The sequence below is a fragment of the Opisthorchis viverrini genome (genome assembly GCF_000715545.1).
Source record: "Opisthorchis viverrini unplaced genomic scaffold opera_v5_173, whole genome shotgun sequence".
NCBI lineage: Eukaryota > Metazoa > Platyhelminthes > Trematoda > Opisthorchiida > Opisthorchiidae > Opisthorchis > Opisthorchis viverrini.
Window position 1 is genome coordinate 866,922 of NW_008751827.1, and position 16,059 is coordinate 882,980.

Here is a 16,059-nt window from a genome sequence, read left to right on the forward strand (position 1 = left end):
ACTGGAGACACTGACCGATATATATATATATATATATATATATATATATATATACATGGCTTACAGCTAGTGATCATTCTAATTTTGCGAGTGTATGGATTTGCTCCGCCCGTGCATTCCAGTCAGGTTGTGTCAAAATCTAGGAACGAGTAACTGTGTGGGATGAATGCTAAAAAGAGGAAGGACTTGTGGCAAGGAACTAAGTGCAAGAAGTCATTCCTTCATGCTAGATAGACAATACTTTGACTGAGATTGCAAATGGGCAGAGTATCAAATCATCCGGTGTTTTCATTGACTCACACTTGTCTCGTGATTGCTTTGTCAGACTTTCACTCTAAATCGGTTTTTGCACTCACTTTTCTAACCTATACCATAAACGACTGCACTAATGAAATAGGCCTCTGTGGAGAATTCCCGTTCGACCGCACGACTCTACACAACACCTGTAACAAGATGCTCCTGCAAACCCGGACATACCCCAAACCTTGATTGGCTGAGCAATCAGTTGGTAACATTATCGACTGCGCTGAAAAACATCTGTATCACGCCTCACTTTTCCAATAGTCTGAGCGTTTTCTCCGATTTTATTATGTACACTGCCTTGCTAATGATTCTAGTTACTCACGTAACATAGATGGGGCGTTTTATTGCAAACGAATCGTCATCAGCCTAGGTTACATCAGGCAACGCTGCGCTCCGCCTCACAATGATGCTCTGATCATATCAGCTCGAATGGTGATGGGGCGTCTGCAAGCAAACCGCCTTGCCCATAGGACAAACCTGCGGTCATATGTGAGGCTTTTTTCAGCCCCTACTAGGTTGTTGTCTAATCCTTTAGCATTGGCATTGTATTCTTCTACATGTAACAGTCAAAACACGTAGTGCCGTGTACAAACATCATTCCAAGGTAACGAATAACATTTCCAGTAGTCTGTTGGTCTCATCCCATGCGCATATCCGGTTTTCGCCCGGCCTTTCTCAGTAGTAAACTGGTATTTTATTGTCAGCAGACTCTGGAAGCCCTGGACAATGGAAAACCTGTCTCATCGGCCCTCGGTTTTGTAAACTTTTCGGTGGGTATCCTGCGTTATTATGCCCGATACGCCGACAAAATCCACGGGAAAAACCTACCTGTTGATGGCAATACGATCGCCTTAACAAGACAAGAACCTGCCGGGGTGGTTGCAGCTATTGTGCCCTGGAACTATCCATTCTTCTTATCGGTTCTGAAACTTGCACCAGCATTGGCTGCTGGTTGTACGATCGTCTTGAAACCAGCTGAACAAACGCCGCTGTCGGGTATTTATATAGGAAATTTGATTCATGAAGCTGGTGAGCTAATTCCCACACCCGTCTGATGGGGAGAGATGACATTTGCGCAATATCTATCTACTTGCGATCTAACAAACGCCAATTTTGGGGTTCCTGGTTTACTGAACCAAAGTGTTTGGCTGTGCTTACAAATGACACGGTTGCTTCCATTTTATTTTGTTCTAGATTGTTCAGTGATTAGGTTTCTTCTCGGACAACGGTCACGTTGAAAATAGTTGCATCACAGATAAGGTCAATGCGCTGGTAGAATAGCTTGAATTCAGTTACTTCATTTGGTCCACATGCGTTCGAGACCCGGGGTTAGGATTCCTGACATATTTGAAGTTCATGCCCATTTCGGAACTTTGTTTACACTCACTGCATAACACACCCACTAAAATGAGAATTGGAGTATCAGATACATGTGCTGTCGACCAACGTAACACTGCATCATTTAGCGCAGTATTTACACGAGTGGCCTCCGCAGGGACGTCATTTTCCTGTTTAGGCTGGCGAACAGCGAATTGGGACAAAGTGGCAGCAACAAACAACGTAATACAAAGATCCAACCTCGAGTTCCCAGTTCACAAATGTTCCCCCACACTCTCGACAGAACGTGAGCAAACAGCAAAACAACTTGCACAAACCGCAATGAAGACGGTGACTCCAATTAAGTTATGACAGGTTACTGGAATACAACTGAAGTCTTATGAGTGAATGGCTTTCTGCTGGGAACGACATTCGACAATAACGGTTTGTTTCGGGCGATCCTATGGGGAAGCTGTACATCAGTAACCACATCATGCTGATTATATTTGCACATTTTCGCTACATCAACTGCAGCCTTCAATTACACAAAAGCACTCGCGATTTGCAAGAGTGACTGACCGAATTCGGATGAGACCAAGTCATCCGATCAGGACTTTTGTAGGACTTTTCGTCCTATCTGGAAATGTGACAGCCTTTGTGGTAGCTTAATGCATTGGCATAAATCAGCGGTCCGCTTTGAGTGTCAACTGTTCCCATTAACGTGTGCAGGAAGTACACACTCTTTGGACGAGGTGCACCGGGACGTCGAAATTCGGGAAGAGTGTTGGTTTTTAGTTGATGAATAGGCATGATAAGCGGCTTATTATTAGGTAAAGCGAAAGTTGGCTTATTGCCGTTCAGTTCATGCGACTTCCAGTAGGATTGTTCGTGGTAATCCTTTTTCTTGCTTCAGGGTTCCCTCCTGGCGTGGTAAATATCATCCCTGGCTACGGAGAGGCAGCGGGGGCTGCGCTTTCTCAACATCCGGACCTACGAGTGATTTCCTTCACAGGAAGCACAGAGGTTGGACAATTGTTCATGAAGGCAGCAGCGACAAATATAAAGTAGGTTATGCTGGAATTAGGTGGCAAATCGCCCTTCATCATATTCGCCGATGCGGACCGTAAGTTTTCTTGGTTGTTCCCCCTCGGATTGTACTCTACCTTATCCTCAATTTTGTATCAGTATCCTTTATCTGAATTAAATGGCTGTTGAAATGTAGCGCCCACCGGGTTCCTAGCATTTCCTTTCAAAGCTGTACACAACTACTTTCCATTGTGCACTGGTTGACTACTGGCTAGAATGGTGTTTGTTCGGAAGGGCCAAGAGGCTAATCACTTCCCCCCCCCCCTGGGAACAGGATTACATCCGCGTCATTGCCGTTTTTTGTAGCCTCATCTTCAAGGAGAGGAGAGAGGGCCACTCGTATGCGACTAACTTTTACTGCGTCTAAGTCTCAAGAATAAGCGCACTCAGATAGGCGTACAAAGACAGCCTAACCACAAACCAAATGAGCTGATCGACACAGCAAACAAATCAGTTATATCACAAAAGTACAAGATTATTCATAATACTTGTGCGCATTTTCAACTTTTTCTTATGGAACTTAGCGGAGAAGGTCACGAAATTTTTATGTTTAAGGCAGTTTGATGGGCTTTCTTTGGTTCACTTGGTGTTTCTTCATCTTCGTCAAATTGGCTTCAGCGTTTACACCAATAAGTTAGGCGTGCCACCTTGAAATCTCCAGGGAGTTCAGGTCGACTAAGACATATGAATCGCTTTTTCCGGGAAGCTCTGAACAGGAATCCAATAGTCTTGATGTTAAGGTGACTGTTCACTTGTTCACTTGTTTATCCAGGAGACGCCTGGGTCGTCTACGCCTACAACAGATCTCTGTGGTTTATTACGGCTAACGAGGAGAAAGTTCGTAGCTCAGGTGGCGTAGATGGTTGCAGGTTCGCTCGCTTAAAAATGTTCATCATCAGTATTACGGCTAACGAGGAGAAAGTTCGTAGCTCAGGTGGCGTAGATGGTTGCAGGTTCGCTCGCTTAAAAATGTTTCATCATCAGTTGAGGTGATATCATCGGTGCATTGTCAGAGGGATGAGTGAAGAGTAGCGACGGCTCACTGGGTCAGCACAAACACTGACCGATCGCTGCGCTCCACCTCGACCCTTGACACAAACCGATGATGTCAGCTCAATTGGTGCTGAAAATTTTGAAATCAAATTACCCAGCTGAGCGAAAAAACCAGCGACCAGTATTACAGCTAAGCTTAGTTTGCTTGAGTACACTACCATGACTACAACGGAAGCCTATGCAGGAGTGCTCGTTCAAATGAAACAATTGGCGGAATGGGAACGGGGTCCGCAAGACTGATTGTTGTTAGGACTGATTGTCTTGGGAAACGAAACTTCCTTTTACCTGCTGACAAAGTCCTGTCTGCTACCTTCTTGGAGAGAGTGCACGAGTTTCACACGGCTACAGGTGAGAGTCGACTCTAGACTCATTTGAAAATGATGTCCTGTTGATAAGGCGCCCATTTTCTCGAAGTTTCAATGTTGAATTGGCTGGGTTGGATAACAGACATTCATACCACTACGATGGGTTCTACTAAACGGCGCAAACAGTTTGATACTTTCGCTGTGTCCCTGAATATGTCCCTTCAGGCAGTATTAAGGTGTGTGTGGAAAGCATGCCAGCCACCATATTCAATCAAGACATTCGTGATGCGGTCATGTTTTGTTATATCACCGCACAGTTTCTGCCACAGAGGTGATCGCAAGTAACGACGCAGTTTTAACGTTTTTGTGGTGTTACCAAACCACTTGACTGATCTGAATGAAATTTGAGCTGCGGAGACTGGATATTGTGGGAGGAACTGCCGTGTTCGAACAGATCGATGTGTGAAGGAAACTCTCCAAGTTTAACCGCAGATTAGAAAAAACAGGAACTTTTATGGAAAGTGAGTGTTTTGGTGTCTCTAGCTGAGCTAACGATGTGCAACTAACCGGTGTCTTTATCAATAGCTGAAATCTTGTTGTTGACACCAACTTTTCACCGAACCGAATGTGTGAGTTACCAGAATGATTGTCCCTAGTTTAGTAGAAGCTAGAACTATGAATGCGCAGTCACGTTTAGCAAATACATAAAGGGCCTACAATTGATCTATTAGCTGTGTAGTTGTGGAATGTAGAGTGCACGTTCACATCACGTTTGAACAATTGTCCTGCTCCGGCGTGAGTCCACACCAAAGGGGGGAACCACTGGACTCTAGCTTCGTTCTTATTACAGCTCATCATCAGTGCATATCACTGAATGTATCGGAGTTCGAACTCCGCTCATCTGACGTGCGAGGCGAGCGTGTTACAACTCCACCGGCGCACCCTGGATGCATCTAAATCATATCTGAACAGATGAACAAATTCACGCCTGAGTGATGTTATTGGTAGACATGATCGACTGGTCCACCTATCAGGACCCCTTAGTGCCACAGACGCATGTAACCAGCTGGACAAGTTATTGATCTTCGCAGTCTGTGTGCGCTTTGGTACAACTAATTGTGTAGGTCATATGAATGTGCTCCTGACAGTTGAAGAACACGGGTCGTCGAGACGAGACAAAGACAGATTCAGGGGAATCCGAGATCTCTGGCCCAGTAGCTTTGGACAACTAGATGTGTGGTCACTTCACCGATAACTAATCACACTTGTGCTACTCTGATACCGTGGACTAGTGTCGTGAACGTGTCCTAATCATGCTTATGGTCGGCAAAGGTCACGTGTTTTGTCATAAGGCCGCTCTAGGTTGGTAGGGTAACAGCCACGTGAATTAGCCTCCATAGAAGGAGGCTAATCAGTTTATTTAAAGGGAAATAACACGCCCGAGTGTCCATAACTGGACCTGAGAATCCAACCAATTCCGATTCTGTGTTCTGCAGCCAAGGGTCATCACTAAACGGAACTCTATCGCAGTTCAGAGGACGTAGGGGCATATATCGGCGACACGACGGATGGCAAGAGTACATTACACACACCGCAATCGTGGTGGCGAGGTGGCTGGGAACCCCAACCGTATTTAAGCCGATTTCTGAGACGGACAATCTTTTCATTATGATATTGTCGCTTTCGTTTCCTTCCTTACCGGGTCAAACTATTGACCGTGATCACTGCTCCCTGATTTTTAAGGCATGAAAATCATAATCGAATTTCAGGTCCGGCTGACTGAGTGAAAAATTTAAGGTGTGCCATCCTATCTCAGGGCTAGTTCTACCCGATAGTATGGATCCCCTATATCAACAGTGATTAAGATGGACATCATATTATTTGCTCATGTTCATGAAAACTCCAATAAGTAACTAAAGGAGTATCACAGAAACCCTGCCTTTCTTGGGGGACGGATTATATGCTTAGCTGCCTTGATCCATCCACTGTAATTAAAACCGAATCTAACAGACTTGTCAGGTCACTGTGCAGGAGTTGATTTTCCGTTATTCCCTTTTTTCATGGTTCAAGAAACTGTAGCAGCTTGAATATGGACACAGGGTTCATAACTAAAAAACAGACGAATTTATTTGAACTAGGCCTTTGCACGGCATGGGCGGCACACATTATTGCAACTAACCTCACGACTCTATGGACGTAATACACTACTCATAAGGTTGCTGAAAACTCTTTGGCAGCTCACCGTCGAATGGATCACGACGAGGAATTAATACACATCACGGCAGTGGAAACTTGAAGTGATGAGGTAGTTGCCCTTGCAGCTTTTTGTCGTAGCGTGAACCGTTGGAAAATTATGCTTCTTTGTCCCTTTGTCCCTGAGTTTTGCTGAACGACTGGGCGTTTTGATTTAGTAGTTCAAGTGTCAAGAAACAAGTGTAAGAAAAGAACGTGAATTGTAAAGGAGACATTCGGGCTATCCCACGGAACTGATGGTTCACACTGTCATTCTTGTTTTACTTCTCAGTTGATAAAGCCGCTACCATCGCTCATGAAGCCACAATGATCAATAATGATCAGTGCTGCGTCGCCTGTACGCGTATCTTCATTGAAGCCCCAATCTATGAAAAGATGGTACACAAGCTGAAGGAACTCGCTGAAGCACGGAAAGTTGGTGATCCTTTTTCTCCTGATACCGTCCAAGGACCACAGACAATCGTGTTCCGTTTACAGCGTTATCCGTTATTGTGATTTAGTACTGCAGAGCCATTGGTTTAGTTATTGGCTGACTTGGAGCACTAGACACCTGTACATTGTTGCCTTACCGTAGGTGGAACCAGATAGGGTGTCTTGCGTAAACCGCTAAAGCAAACATCAAATCTAATCAGCGAATGTGCTGAACAGAACTGTTCGGCCGAGGAGGATGGCTGCAAACACCTGCTATAATGCGTCTTTGAAGGAGATTCCTTGGTGAGCTGTGACCGTGTTACAGCAAATTCTTGACGAACCCAAATCTTACTTGGGAGATCTTTGGTTAATCTTATTTTCACCTATTTTTAAGCAATCTCAGAAGTCGCATTGCGGATTGTGGATCTTAGTCCTGACTACTCTGCTAAAATGAAACTTAAAACTCACGTGTATTACATTGAAACCATTTGGTAGCTTCACAGTGATCAAACTGATCAGTGAATTTCCTACTCTCACAATGAGGATTTTAATACTATATGCTTTGCATTTCCATACATGACTAGAATGGGACCGAAAAGATTGGCCATTGATACTCTTGGATGGAATTCTTTTGCTTTGATTCCACAGATCGACGAAGTCGATCAGGCAAGAATCAAGGAGCACGCCTCGTTACTGGTGACTGCCGTCTAGGCAACAAAGGATACTACATTCAACCCACTGTGTTCGCTGACGTGACAGATGAGATGGTGATTGCAAAAGAAGAAATTTTTGGCCCGGTTCATTCAATTTTGAAATTTGAAACGATAGATGAATTCATTGAACGAGCTAATAGTGGGATTTATGGGCTAGGCGCTGGCGTGTACACATCGGATATGGACAAGGCAATGCGCGTGGCTCAGGCTTGTGAAACTGGCAGCTTTTGGTGAGTCAGCTGACGGTTTTGCTAACTCGACGTGGTTAAGCATTTCCAAACGTTCTCGTTTGTTAACTACTCATTCAGCACTTAGGATACTACTGAGACAAGTAATATCCAAACTGTGATCACAACCAACGTATTTTTGGAATCTGGGGAGGCTTACTCATCTTAAATGGATAATAGTCAGGAGCGGAACCTCTGGGTCCACGTATCCCAAAGCTAGGCAAGTTTCTATAGTGAATGGGTGACTCCATGATGATACGATAGCGGTTTTAAAGCGAAAGTTGGTGAGTGGCTGAAAAAATACGATACAGATACAATCGAGGTGAGAAACTTCTATGAACGATTCAGTCATCAGGGGATATTGTAATACTATGTACTACAAGTGGATTAAGAGCTCAGTGTTTCTGGATACGGTCCAGCAGCAGTATGCAGGGTAGTAACGGCTAACCGAACGTCCTCAAGTGTGTCGGTAACTTAGCTGTTCATTTTGCACAGGCATTTCGCACGGAGATGGAATAGACTGTTTTCGCACCCAAGAATCAGATTAAAAAATTGCTTAACGATCACCCACCTGAGGCTTGACTCTCTGGCTCCCCAGTGGCGCGGGACTTCAGGTGATCACGTGAGATCGCCAGTGGGACCGCTCCGCGCGAAATTACTGACGTCTCGGTGACAGTTTTCGGAGCTGGGCTACTTTTGAGACGCCATAAGTAAATAAAGCGGATATGGCCGTCGCAGACAAGTAGGCTCAGACTCTGTAGCAAGATAAAATCCTGGAGAACCGGTGGGTCCGCTATTTCGGTGGGTGATGAGTCTGTGAACAACAAAACAGTCTGTGTTTATAAACGCATGAATAATAGGAAAGAACGGAGTGAACATTTCTATTTGAGAACGGGCTTTTCACTGGACAGATAACGGATAGCTGATGTGACGGACGGACATGAAGAAATTACGGCGAGAAAAGGTCGTAAAATACCGAAACATGCTGGATAGAAGGGTTAGATCCATAGATGTGATGTATTGTAGTTCATACGAACGCAGCTCAAGACCGGCCGCAAATTCCAGTTGTTTGCACCAACTGGGTAAGCGGCTCCGAATCGCCATGCCTTCAGCAAAGAGAGATATTCATCTGCGTTCCAGGTGAGTCTCTCGCAAAACCGAATTTGTTTGCAAATGAGTGTATTTCGGTAATAGACGGTTATTTTTCGGACAGTTGATGAATGAATGGCTGTCTCGGCTCTCTGCACTCTTTTCAATCCGGCAAGTGGCGAGTGATTGCACTGGACGGTACTTCCAAGCCATCACATGCTTAGTTCTCTAGGAATCGCTCAAAAATCCTTGTAGCTAACCGGCTGTCGGTTCTTACGACGTACTGGCTACCACAAGTACATTGATAAAAGTACGTGCAGTGGGAGATAAGCAAAGACTCTGGTTTGTTTAGAATGTTTTCAATAAACACTCATTGTGTTTTTTGGGTACTACTAAAGTTGCAGAGCTGGATGCTCTTATGAGAGTTTAACTTACTCGTTCCACACACATCTATCCTTCTGATCCTGTCTGAGCGCGCAATGTGATTGCAATGCCGGTTCGCTTCCCAAACCCATTGAGCCAATTAGAAGAAAAATAGTCACATACTGTTTAAAGGATTCCTTTTAGTTCGCTGATATGATTACAAATTTAAGTTTCTCCCGGAAACATACGATGTCACACGGTGTGTCCCCTTGTTACAAAAGCTCTTTTGAGGAGACAGTTGATGTGATACGCATGCATGTCATTGAACTGAATACCCCTACTCATCGACTCCAATCCTTAATTCTTTTTTTTATGCAGTACTTTTTCATAAAGGAGACTACTCACAAAGTTGCTGAAAACTCCTCGACAGCCCGCGACCGGTTTCGCCCTTCTTGGGGCTCATCAGGTAGACGCAGTCCCCGATTATCGTACCAACTGGAACATGAAGCGGCTTTGTGCAGCACTTTCAGTCAAAGAATATCATAAACGAGAGTTTGAGTAGAATCTTCCCTGAAAACCCATTTGATATGCAACTGAGTATATTTGTCGAAAAAATATGGAGTACTGTTTTAACAGTAGGCACTACCAGCAAATTGATGGAATGACAGTAAGAAGTCCTCTTGGACTACTAGGTTTATCTAATATTTTTGTGGGTCTCCTGGACCATACCATATTCGGTCAATTTGTATAGAAGGAGTGCGTCTGTTGCCGATACTTTCGTTGTACCGGACAGCAGTTTGGATGTGCGATGAATGTTATACTACTTGAATCATGGTCAAGCAGAAATTGCTCGAACGAAATTTACCGACCCTATTTCTTTCCGCGGTTAGTCCACACGCCATTTTAGTGTTTACTCTTCTTGTCCTGATCGGGGTAACAGTTGCGATAGATCTACACACATAGTAAACAAATGGTGACTGTTTTTGGAGTTCGAACTCAACTTTCAGTCGACGATTTTTCCATTCCATTCATTTCAGGATCAACTGCTATAAAGTGGAGTCTCCGCAGACTCCTTTTGGAGGCTATAAAATGTCTGGCATCGGGAAAGAAATGTAGGTCTTTGACTATTGTTCATTTCGATATCCTCGAGCTCCAATGCTATCTTACTCTGTAGCAAGAATTTTTTGGATGTTGGAATGTTTTGATGTAGCACACAAACTTGCAAATCAAGGGAACTCAACGGTTCTCATCATTTATGAGCTGGTGACTGTTCCCGATATCTTATTTTTAGTTACGCACTGACAGATTTATGTGGAGTGGCCGGTTTCCTATTGTAAATAAGTAAACAAACACCTGTGGCAAGATTACATGAACACATTCCTACTGTTCTCGAAAACATATGTGGTATAGCCTTGACCACTGCTGAATTCCCAGAAGTGTGCATCCTTTTCCAGTGAAGGTTAACGATGGCGACTGATTCAACCATAGTTTTGTATGTCCTACTACAGCTACAAAGTATATGTGAGGAGGCCGCTGAAGGCTTTCTATGATATGATTTCCGCAGAACAGAAACGACAATACTGTGGCATCGGGGATGGAAGAAGTCGTCCTGTTTTGGTTCTTTCAGGGACTCTAAACTTCCCAGTGTTGTCTTGCCTTTCAGAAAGTTGGTTGGCAGATGTCCACTCGGAATTCTCACCAAATAGGTTTGTTGGCATATGTCATATGATATTCAGTGCCCCAGATATCCGAAATAGCGATATGTGGCTTATGTCCATTATCCAAGAGCACATTGGGTGGTCATTCAGTATAGGAACTGAAACCTCTTTTCCAATCAAACGGGATAATCAGAGATTAAGTCTTTCGTGTTATCGTTGTTGAAACCGCCAACATTCTCCATCTGATAGCTCCTTCGGTGACCACTCTGTCTGCCTGGTTGTCATACTGTTTGAGTGCTCTTTCCATGTTACACGACCTCCTCTCCAGTACGACCGAAATCGTTTGATTCTAATTATGAACTACTCAATGCACAAAGCGGTTTGAATGATACTAGGAGGCTTTGAATTTCAAGTACTTTTATCACTTCAAATAAACTAAGATTTAGTGAAGACCAATCCTCTGTAGGCTAGTTGCACCCCATTCGAAGCATGACAGACAAAAATTAGTTTGATGCAATTGTGAAATTTCGTGCAAAACGGTTTAACATAAATTTCGCAAAACAATTCCGCTCAGATGTGCATGTACTAATAATTTATCGGGCTGTAAAGTGAACCAAATTCACATAAACTCCTGTCTAGTAGAGAAGTTCAGTTAGTCCGAAAAATCAATTAATTTTTAGCAAGAAAGCAGCGCTGTGGACAAACCGGACGCCGCAACTTGCGCACATCTGAAAACAACTGTATGACAGTCAATTACTGACTTGACTGGTGGCCATAAACGAGTTCAGTTAGCTGCACCAAGCTCATTGTTACTGTAATTGCGCCACTCGTACGGCCTCATTGTCTGCACCCGGTCTCCTAGTACCAGAGAGAACCAGCTCATCTTGCGTGCTCGATACTGTCACAAGTGTCATTATCGTATTCGGTGTCACAATCTCCAGCCCCTGGGGGGTGGGCGCACCGGTCGTGTTAGTTGTGTCTAGTTCAGTACAGTGGGGGAGGCCGTCGAGCACTGTTCGGGTTTCCCAAGCCGGTAGGTAGCTGCCATGCGATCCAGAGCACATGCGGTATTGCTCCGCCAAAGTTCGAAAACCGTTGCCATAGTGAGCCTGGCTCAGCCAACTGACCTCGGCTGGTTCATGTGCTCTGGTGGAACTAATCAAATTTTGACTCTAGGCCATCAATTTCACGACTTGTTCTCCTCCGTTTACTTTCGGGCTAAAAACGGAATTTTCTGTCGGCCGTACAGAGCTTGTAACTTGTCTTTGGAATGTAGCTAATCTACTTCGATGTTTGTATCATGAGGATAACTCAAGAAGACGAGGTATTTTCTTTTTGTGATAAATTTCCAGTACATCCCCTTGTCTGGTCAGTCATTTTGATTGGGCCACGAGAACAGCGTCCATTGCAATTTGAGTAACTGACCAATCTTTTAGGGGTGGGGCAGATACCAAACGAATCAATGTACAGAGCCGCATTCGGCTCACACCCAACCAGTAGTGTTGTGTTGTGCGCCGGGGACTTAATCAAAGTGTGTCCGGCATCAGAGGCCTCGAGAATGCGTGTGCCGAATCATCGTTTGCCGAAGGCTGCTGTTTTCCATGCCTAGTTTACAGTGACACAAGCAGAGGAGTAGTCAACCTTTGACCTGAAAGAGCGTATGAAAGCGATAACTGAAAATTCGTGTACTTTATGCGTGACTCGCCTTCCAGGATGGGGTTTGCGTGCATGGTTGGACCTGCTGCAAGATACATCTGCCATTCGACGTCATTGGCCTTGTTATCAGTTTCCCTCCACTGTATGGAGGTGTAGGCGCGTCCGAACGATTGGGGTAGACTAGCATTAAGTCCCTTCTTCACCCGCCTTTATTTTTTCTTCCAAATAATGGTTTCAAATTAAGTGTGGTCGTATGTCAGTTAAGCATCAGTGCTGTTAATGACGACGATGATGATGGATGTTGACAGGTGGTATCCGAAGCCTATTGCCCTGAGCAGCAGTGGTCAATAGAGTAAACCGACGTATTTCGAATGAACCTCCGAAAACTCATCTGAGTTAGCAAAAAGCAAACCTCACACCAACCGGACGACATTCGTTTTCGTTCCCTTGTTGCAACTATCATGCCACTGAGTTCTGGTGGGGCCTTTGATATTGACTTTCGCGACTCATATTGTGATGATTTTCAGCTGAGTTCAGACTGTTTTAACCGGCCCATCTGTTTCATTCGCTTGGGTGAATTTCACCTCGTAGTTTACGTGAACAGAGACCTACATTTATTGCAAGTTGTGGGCTAACAGCAATCCTCAAAGGCATGCACCATGTTTACTTTGCCGTGAACCAATAGACTGTCTCAGTCCAAATGCAAAGCAAATTGGTGGTAGAAGGTGTGAACTCTTACTTGTCCCACAGGTTTTGCTCCCTCCTAAAGCGTCTCCAATACAAGCACACCGGGCAGCAGTTCAGCTGGAAGGTCAGAGAAATCTGGCTTCGTCAGTTAACAAGCGACAAGTGATTTCATTTTGAAAGGCGATCAGTGTTAAAACAGGTAGTCTCACGTGGTAACGACAGTTGATCGCCCTCGTAATTAACACGCGGATGCTCATGTGCATGCCTATGGATATGTGGCAGGATGTATCGGGTATTTGGATCGCCACCCCCCCCCCGACTGTTTGCGCAAATCGCAAACACAGTTCCAAAAGTTGTCCCACGGGTTCCTGGTTTGCTAAGTCGGTAGGCAGCCGAAGCATGCGCATTCCGACTGCTTGACTCACCGACATTGTGCCCCCACCCTCCACCCACCAACACACAATCTCGCAGCCTCATCCAGCCGAAACCAATAAAGCTGTGATTACATGAAACGAGTTTTCAGAAACACTGTCGCATGACAGCGACTGCGGTTTGCCATGGGGCTGGATCTGAAAAACACTAATGTCTGAGGACAGGCCACTAGTTCCTAGGCCAACCGAAATAAATTGTCCCCCGATGAACAACACAAGACACATCCGAAATTACGGGTATAAAGTGAATGGATGTCAGAAGTATACCGCAAGAGAATACGATTATAACTAGGATGCAACCCCGCACAAGATACAGAAACATCAGGAAAAGCGGTCCCACACATGCAACAATCGTCAGTAAAGTGAACCGAGTTTGTCGAACCATCTGTCTTGCTAGAAGGATAGCAGCTACATCGTGGCTGAGCGGTCTTTGTCTGGACACTGTCGTAGTGAAGTTGTCCCGTGTATTTCAATGGGAAAACATTCAGACTCGTATTAGGTAGCGAGCTTTAGACGGAGATAACTTACTGGGGTGTCTGTATCAGTCACTGCAGTCAAGTGATAGCGGTGTATGCAACCAGGTCCTATTCTCTTTAAAGCCACTTGAGTCGACTTATATACATGGGTTCACAGATATAGGCCTTAAACTCTTCGGATTTCTCTTATTTGCATGGTAAGAGAGATTCCGAACAGTTTGTTCTTAGAATTCAACACATCAGAAATCAGAGTGGAGAACGATTTCTCTTAGTACAGTGGACGATGCCTTCATAACTATGAAAAACTGGATTCTATATTTGACGATCAACAGAGAAAGTTTCTGAATTTGTCAAAAACTATCGTCCATCTACACATCTATTTATGTCTATCTGATAAGAATCATACTCGGAAATATATTCCACGGTTAGTGGCTTCATTACCTGCGAGCAGCTGATTTTTACTATCAAATGCAATCTAGGCCGTTGCCTTGATATCGATTTTTCCTTATCCCTTTTCCTATCCTCTGCGAACAAAACTGCGATGGTTATATCCTACGTATATTTGAAGCGTGATTCGTCACTAACAAACCGAACTAAACTGAGCGGTATTTTCGACAGATCTCGTCCGTTCCACATGCCACATATGTGGTTTGCGACTCCATATTTTATACCCAATCTGAAAGGTTTATGTAGAATGATCTGGACACTTACGCCTGGGAAGCTACCGAGTTCTTGTTAGCGAACAGATTCTTATGAACTACTGATTGATGTCTTCAACAAGTCATTCAAACTTGTTCAAAACTTGTACTCATCATACTCACCCACCGTTTATTCATTTCTTCAGGGGCAAACGAGGCCTCGACTGCTACCTTCAGACCAAGCTGATCTCACTGCCCGTCTCCGTTAAAAATTCGTAATTCTTCTGCTTCTCACTCATGCTTCAAATAAAATGATCCATCCTCTGCTCGTTGTTTGGCATGTCTCTCATGGGGTGGGATACTGAACACTAGCATGGTTCACGAAGACCATTCAAAGTCCCATTTAAGCGCCATATGAATATTTACGGAGAGCGGTTCCAACGTGTATCAAAGTCATTTTAAAGTGTTCCTATAGCAGTTTCATCGTCTCTGAATAGAGAATTAAGAGTATCCTTAGGGACTGAAACTCCTTGCTCGTGTACAACACCATTCAACTATTTCGGAATTACAGAAGCTCAGTGAGCTACCCAGACACTCAAAGGATATCTTCAATAAGCATGCGCACATATATCTGCTTAAAATGTGATGTACGAGCGACATTTCACGTTGATTTCAGGTTGAGTGAATAGGACGAACTACAGAGCTATTCATATTCTCACTCGAATGCGATAGGAAAGCAGATGAAAAGGTAGCAGATGGCCGGCAAAAAATTCAACGCGACACCATATACACGAGAGTAAGTACGAAATAAATGGCAGTGAGTTGGCCAAACAAGGTCTTCCTCACGCCAAAAGCGAAGTGAGTCAAAAGCGGAGCTCCAATGGGTCCGGACCAACGTGTGCGGATAAATGGTTGTCAACCTTGGTAAACGGAGTCGCTGCCACACTCGTAACCGTCTTGGTGGCTGGAGACGTGAATATAGCCATGGATTCGGTCGAAGCCGGAGACTTATGTCCGGTTGACTGTATCCAGCCGGCTTGTTTGAATGTATAGTGTCGGGCGGCTCTTTCCATTTCCCGTCCTCTCTGCGTTTCTCTTTATGCCTCCGTTCCAAGTTCTGCTTCCGTTGCCGCCTTTGCTTCCGCTTCTCGTTCACTTTGAGTATTTATGTTTGTGATTGCGATTGTGCCCGTGATTGTGTGTTAGTTCTGTTCCCATGTGGCTTTTGTTTTGGAGTTGACTGGTACGTACACACTACTGACCATTGGTGTTGGTCGTGGCGAGTAGTGTTGGTGTTTGTGCGTGTGAATTTTGAAATTCTGTGTATTTGTTGGTCGATTGGTGGGTGTTTGTGTTGGTTTGTGAATGATTCTCTGGTCGGTTGTTGGTCCGG

The 16,059-nt window shown here is 44.5% G+C and overlaps 2 protein-coding genes across 2 annotated transcripts in view; one reads left to right on the forward strand and one right to left on the reverse strand.

Moving 5' to 3' along the window:
* T265_14294 (hypothetical protein) overlaps positions 1–10,235 on the forward strand; it is a gene marked incomplete at both ends in the record, with an annotated part of 12,235 nt that extends 2,000 nt beyond the window's left edge. Inside the window, 4 exons of the mRNA XM_009172971.1 lie at positions 1,008–1,352; positions 2,689–2,743; positions 7,377–7,671; positions 10,158–10,235. Coding sequence (XP_009171235.1) covers positions 1,008–1,352; positions 2,689–2,743; positions 7,377–7,671; positions 10,158–10,233 — 771 coding nt within the window. The remainder of the gene's footprint in view (positions 1–1,007; positions 1,353–2,688; positions 2,744–7,376; positions 7,672–10,157) is intronic.
* T265_07439 (hypothetical protein) overlaps positions 1–16,059 on the reverse strand; it is a gene marked incomplete at both ends in the record, with an annotated part of 56,780 nt that overhangs the window by 15,471 nt on the left and 25,250 nt on the right. Inside the window, one exon of the mRNA XM_009172957.1 lies at positions 8,240–8,482. Coding sequence (XP_009171221.1) covers positions 8,240–8,482 — 243 coding nt within the window. The remainder of the gene's footprint in view (positions 1–8,239; positions 8,483–16,059) is intronic.